This window comes from Emys orbicularis, chromosome 20, assembly GCF_028017835.1.
Source record: "Emys orbicularis isolate rEmyOrb1 chromosome 20, rEmyOrb1.hap1, whole genome shotgun sequence".
In the NCBI taxonomy this organism is placed as follows: domain Eukaryota; kingdom Metazoa; phylum Chordata; order Testudines; family Emydidae; genus Emys; species Emys orbicularis.
Window position 1 is genome coordinate 8,779,810 of NC_088702.1, and position 6,641 is coordinate 8,786,450.

Sequence of the window (6,641 nt, forward strand, 5' to 3'; positions counted from 1 at the left end):
CCATTTTGTATCATCCCACCAGCAGTGTTGCCAACTCTTGCCTTTATCGTTCTTGCTGCTGCACTGATCTCAATGGTATTTTATGTCAAGCCTTGCAGCATCTGGTGTTTTTCTGAAAGCCCCACTTGCTGGAGTTAGGTGATTACATAACAGAGAATCTCAGCTTTCATTTTTTTTTTTTTAAAAAGGCCAGTGTTGCCCCTTTTGACCAAACTTGCTAGTCACCGCTTGGGGCCCCGTGGGGAGCAGAAATTGGAGCTAGGTATTTCTGTGATGCAGTTTTGCTTATTTACAAGGAATGCACAAAGTTCTGTGCCTCTGAATGCAGAGGGAATCAAATAGCAAGAAACAACTTCCGTTGCTCACAGCACCAACCACATGCTTTTCAGCCTGCACTCCTGACCCAAAAAAACTCTCCCCAGGTTTCTTCTGGGGTCAGCCACATGCTTTCAGTTGCTCATTCCTGCAGGTTAGTTTCTAGTTCTCTCCTCTGTCTGGTCTCAGTTTCTGTGTGTTCCCTTCCCCCCCAATACCCAGTTGAACTCAATAAGTGCTGCTGGTCCCTAGGCAGACTTTAGTAGGCTTTGTTTTAAGTGTGTCCCCTTAACAGTCTCTTACAACTGGCTTAAATGGGCAACTTATTCACCCTTTTGACTCATCCCATAACAAAGTTTCACCTGCCCTAGCTCATTACAGTCGGTTTCTAGCCCTCATGGCTGCAGAGAAAAGCTGGAAATCACAACGTCTTAAGTCTCAAAAACCAGACAGCCAATAATGGATTATTTTGATATTATCATGATTTTTAAGCTAGTCTTGTGATGTTTTTGGGGGGTGGAGCTGACTATGACTGTTGAGTGCTGGGGGCTGGCAACAGTGTCCCAAGTCTCCAGTCATTGTGGTGGCAGGAAGTCACTTGTCTCTGTGGTGAGAATTGCTAATGGCAGGGGGCTGGTTTCCAGTGGGATTCTCACAGGGGCAAAAGTTGCTGCCCCCCGTGGGGCCTTGGGCTGGATGCTTGGATAACTCTCACAAGCTAAGTAGGGCTGATCTGGGTCAGCATGTGGAGGGGAGACCCCCCCTATAAAACCCTGTTGTAGGGGAGATCAGGAGTAGCTGTGGGGGGTATTGTGACTGGGGGGAAGGGTAGGGACAGCCCTGATATAGGGAAGACAGGTGGGCAGGCCCTCCCTCAAGCTCCTCCCATCTTCCATCGATCTCTCAGTGCTCGATCGTTCTTCCCTGGCCGCTCCTCCCGCCTCGATCTCTCGGCGCTCCGAGCCGGGACGGGGTGATTTGTCTCGGCGTGCGCTCGCTCTCCCCTGGGCCAGGCCGGAGCAGTCGCTCGCTGGCTCAGCGGCGGCGGAGCGGGATGAGCCTGGCGGGGGGCAGGGCGCCGCGCCGCACGGCGGGGAACCGGCTGGCGGGGCTGCTGAATGCCGAGGAGGATGAGTTCTACCAGACCACCTACGGGGGCTTCACGGAGGTGGGGGGAGAGGCTGAGGGGGGGCTGGGGGGGGAGCAGTGGCCCGGGGGGGCTGGGAGAGGCTGAGGGGGGGCTGTGGGGGGGAGCAGTGGCCCGGGGGGGCTGTGAGAGGCTGAGGGGGGGCTGGGGGGGAGCAGTGGCCCGGGGGGGCTGTGAGAGGCTGAGGGGGGGGGCTGTGGGGGGGAGCAGTGGCCCGGGGGGGCTGTGAGGGGGCCCGGGAGGGGTAGTGGCCCAGGGGGAACTGTAGGGGGCTGGGTGGGGGCTGGGAGATGGAGCTGTGGGAGGGGAGCAGTGCCCCTGGGGGGGGGGCTGTGAGGGGCCCCAAGAGGGTAGCGTGGGGGGAAATGGGCCCCTTGGGGAGCAGAGTTGGGGGGCGGGGGAGTGTGCAGCAAGGCCCTGTGGAGGGTGAGTTGGGGGGCTGTGGGCCACTTGGGGGACAGCGGTGGTGGGGCCAGTGTGTGTTGGGGTGGGGGCAGTGGGGCCCATGGGGGGGAGCATGCCTGGGGGAGTGGGACTCCCAAAGGGGCAGTGGGATCAGCTCAGCTGTGACTGTTGTTTGCCCCCCCCCCCCTCCCGGGCAGGAGTCGGGAGATGACGAGTACAAAGGTGACCAGTCAGACAGCGACGACGAAGTGGACTCGGACTTCGACATTGATGAGGGCGACGAGCCGGCCAGTGACCAGGACGATGACGAGCCCAAGAGGAAACGCAGGGTGGTCACCAAGGCTTACAAGGTGAGGACGGAGCAGCTGGTTGTGGTGCTGGGTGACCCAGCCTATGGTTGTGTATTGGGGTAGCACCTAAGAGCACCCACCAGTCATGGACCAGGACTCCAGTGTGCTGGGTGTTGTATGGACAGCGAAGAAAATGATGGTCTCTGCCCCAAAGAGTATCCAATTGAAATACAAGACAGGAGACACCAGGTGGACGCAGACGGAGGCACGCAAGGAAACAACAAGACAACCACAGTCAGCATGACGGGCAGTGGTCTCAACTCACCAGCTGTCTAACCGCTGTTTCTGATATAGTCGTGTTGGGCTGAGGGAGGGACCCACATGAAAGCTGCTGCCAAAACTCTCAGTACAACCAGATTGTAATCTAGTTTAGGGGGTAGCCGGGGAGTTGGCAGCTATTCCATTTATAGGCTGTTTCGTTTATGAGCAGCAGCAGAACCTTGAAAACATCTTCAATTAGTGCCTTTCAGGAGTGGGAGTGCAGACTCCTGGGCAGGACTCCTGGGTTCTATTTCCAGCTCTGGGATGGAGTGTGGCCTCATGTTTAACTAGGAGATAGGCAGTCAGGACTCCTGGGTTCTATTCTGGCTCTTGGAGGGAGTGATGTCTAGTGGTTAGAAACCGACCATACTAAACAGACTGCAGCAATGGTCAACGTAAATCAGAGGTTGAAAATGTTCTTTCTGTAATCAAAGGTGTAACTAGTAATATGGGCAAAGCACTTTTCTTTTTAAAGGCGTTTATGTTGGCAGGGGCCCTCTCTCAAAAACAAGCTCCAAAATCCCTTGTGGCTCTTTATTTAAATGGGGTTGGAATCTCCAAAGCAGCATTAAATAGCAAGCCCCCAGGAGGTTCTATCTTTCCTTGCATCACCTCTTTTCTGAACCCACTAGGAGCCCATCAAAAGCCTGAGACCCAAGAAGCCCGATACAGCTGCTAGCAGCTCCCAGAAGGTGCGAGAGGAGAAGTCTGCGCCCCTGGAACTCCAGGATGAAGTGGGAGACAGTAAGTGTGTCTGATGCTCATTAGGGTCAAATTTATTGCCTTTAGGTGAGCAGAAACCAGTTGTTTGTAAGGTTTTCTCGAAGCTGCTGCATCGATTTGCAGGGCAGAGGTTTGATTCAAGGTTATTCAAGTACAGCTGCTGGGCTGAGCTGTGATCCACAGAAAGGGAGGAATCATTGTGGGGTTGCTTTGCTGGTTTCTTGGTAGCTACACTGTCTCTGCTTGCCTTACCCAATGTCCTGACTTTCCCTCCCACTCCTTGGGCTTACAGGCCGCAAGTACATGCGCCAGTCGACTACGGAGCACACGCGCCAGACCTTCCTGCGTGTCCAGGAGCGTCAGGTGCAGTCGAAGCGCAAGAAGGGGGGGACGAACTATGACAGGCCGCTGACGCAGGAGGAGCTGCTGGAGGAGGCCAAGATCACAGAGGAGATTAACCTGCGGTCTCTGGGTGAGTGACATGGGTAGGAGGGCAAGAGGCTGGTGAGGTCTTCAGGCAATAGCCCTCACCCCACTGCAGTGGCAGAATTGAGCCACACAAAGAAGAGACATGAGCGGCGTGGGGTCAGGGAGTGACATGACTGGGGTTAGGGGCTTATGTAAGAATGGGGCTTAGAGCAGTCCGAGCCCTTGTGCTCCCAGCTGAATGGGAGGCCCTGGGAAACACACGGTCTCTTCACTCAGGTTGGCAGCAGGACCTTGGCGCACCAGTCAGGGCTGTACTGGTCCACTGGAGACAACATGATCTGATAGGCAGAGCACAAGGTTGGGAATCGGAACGCCCAGGTTCGAGTGCCAGCTGTGGAAGGGTGTATTATCTAGTAGTAGAACAGGGGACCTGGAGCTAGCACTCTGGGGTTCTGTTCCCAGTTCTTGAAGGGGAGTGGAGTCTAGTGGTTAGAGCGATGTGGGGGTGGAATCTGGACTCTGGGTTTTATTTCTATCTCTGCCATGGGCCATTCATTTCACCGCTCTGTGCCTCGGTTTCCCCAACTTTAAGCGTGGATAATGCTACCCAAGCATTAGTTCTGTGGATGATGTATAGACGTGCCTAGGCACCTCCCCTCACCATCATGAATGGTTCAGAATTATAGGCATAACACAGGAGTTCTCTGGCTCATTCAAATACCAGCCACCCCTTATGGGAGCCCGTGTGTCCCTCCTTGGTTCTCAGACCGCCAGGAAGGAGTTTGCAGACCATTGGTGACCTGCAACCTGCAGTGTGAGAGCTTCTGGTGTGGCACAAATCTCTCTGAAATGCTGGAGTCACAGTCACAGTTAATGGCTCTTGCAGTGCTTCCATGTGGTACCTCCCAGTGTGAAGCAAAGAGCCCAGAGCTCTGAGGGCAGTCGAGTGGGCTCAGTAGCCGAATCGTTGACTGATGGTGTTTTCCAAGCTGCCCCATTGTTCCGAGCCCTGCTCCATACACCCTCGGTTCAATCACTCTTGCAGAGACTTACGAGCGGCTGGAAGCTGACAAGAGGAAGCATGTGCAGAAGAAGCGGAAGTGCGTGGGGCCGGTGATCCGCTACTACTCGGGGACCATGCCGCTGATCACTGACCTCGGGGTGAAGGAGGAGAACGTGGATGTGGAAGGGTAGGTGTTGGGGGTTGTATTCACTCCTCCCATCTCCCTAGTTTGAACTCCGGCCCCTCGGGATGGGCTGCCAGCTCCCTCCTAGGTCTCACTGTCCCTGCTGACTCCTGCACTCTGGCTGGCAGGCGCCAACCCCGCTTCTTAGGGGATTCCCCTTCGCCAGCTCGTGGGAGACGTCAGCCCCATCTTGCAGACCCCAGCCATTCAGTCAGTCCTCTTTGGCATCCCAGCCTTTAGCTGCTTCTCTGAACTGGATCCTGAATCCCAACAGCCACCCATTTCTTTGTCGTTAGCAGCACGAGTGTGATCTGGATGCCCGAGGCGACAGGTGTTTGGGCCCGGGTTAGTCTCTGGCTGAGGACAGGGGCCAGTTGTGGAATTCCCACCTGTACCTAGGTTGAGTTTCAAACACAGCTCAGGCCCATGCTGCTCCCTAGCACCTCCCGTACTCCAAGGCTATCCCGGGTGGGGCTGGTAGGATTAGAACTCAGGCTTGGACAAGGCAGGGCCATGCCTCCTTTCGCTAGAACCTGCTGCCCCAAGCTGGGATTTGTGGGGGGTTTGCACCCTGACTTGTGCAGAGGTTGCCTGGAGATCTTTACACAAGTGCCTGGTATATCCTTTGTCTCCCCCCGCACCTCTCCAAAAGCCCTGGGTGTCCTTGTACCCCCTCATCCCCAGAGCCCTGGATGTTCTTACTCCCGCTGTTGCATTTGAAGCTTGAGCTGATTCTTATGTTTTCTCCCCACCCCCAGGTTGGATCAAGACATGCAGCAAACAGCAGAGGCTCCCCAGGCTGCTGCCTCCCCGGCTGGCAAATGCTCTCGCACCTTCATCACCTTCAGCGACGACGAGACCTTTGAGCGCTTCTTCCCTAAGGCCAAGCAGCCCAAGCTGCCCGTGAAGGAGATCTGCCCCGTCACCCACAAGCCGGCCGTCTACCGGGACCCCATCACCGACATCCCCTACTCCAACATCCGGGCCTTCAAAATCATCCGTGAGGCCTACAAGAAATACATCACTGCCCATGGGCTGCCCAATGCGGCGGCTTCTGCGGCCCTGGGGGCAGGGCCGCCCACAACGGATCCAAATGTCCGGGCAACCCGGCAGAAAATCATCATCAAACAAACCGTCCCGGCCACATAAAGCCCAGGAGTGTCTGTTCCCTTTCCAGGAGGGAACTTCTTAAACGGACACAGGCACCTTTGGGTGGCTCAATATTGACCCACCCCTCCTTCTTCTTCCCTATGTATTTTTGTTTTTCAAACTCAAACGGGTGGTGGTTCATTGCTCTTTATTTATTATTTTATTTTTTAATAAAAAAAGCAATGCCTGCAGCGGTCCTACCAGATCAGACCAGCCTGCACAGCCCCTCTCTCCTGGGAGACCCTACGAAAAACAGACCAGCCTGCACAGCCCCTCTCTCCTGGGAGACCCTACGAAAAACAAACCAGCGTGCACAGCCCGTCCCTCCTGGGAGACCCTACGAAAAACAAACCAGCGTGCACAGCCCGTCCCTCCTGGGACACCCTACGAAAAACAAACCAGCGTGTCCAGCCCGCTGTTCCCAGCAGACTCTACAAAAACAAACCACTGTGCACAGCCCAACCCGCCCAGAAGCCCCTACAAAAGCCAAACCAGCGTGCACCAGCAGAGGCATGCAGTGGGTGGGAATCACTTATTCTGTAAGGAGCAGGATGGATTTTAAGCTCGGAAATGGTGCCTCCTGTTTAACCGTTTAGAAAGATAATAAAATGACAGGACAGACGCTGTCTGCACTGTGTGGCTCATTGCAGGGAGGGGAGGAGCCGGTGAAAGAGG

At 55.4% G+C, this 6,641-nt stretch overlaps 1 protein-coding gene across 1 annotated transcript; it reads left to right on the forward strand.

Annotated features, from left to right (window-relative positions):
- The first annotated feature begins 1,369 nt into the window (after nt 1-1,369).
- On the forward strand, nt 1,370-6,587 carry VPS72 (vacuolar protein sorting 72 homolog). Its single transcript, XM_065420180.1, has 6 exons — nt 1,370-1,483; nt 2,065-2,217; nt 3,111-3,222; nt 3,494-3,673; nt 4,676-4,820; nt 5,576-6,587. The coding sequence occupies exons 1-6, from the start codon at nt 1,370-1,372 to the stop codon at nt 5,964-5,966; spliced, it is 1,095 nt and encodes a 364-aa protein (XP_065276252.1). The 3' UTR covers nt 5,967-6,587.
- The last annotated feature ends 54 nt before the right edge of the window (nt 6,588-6,641 follow it).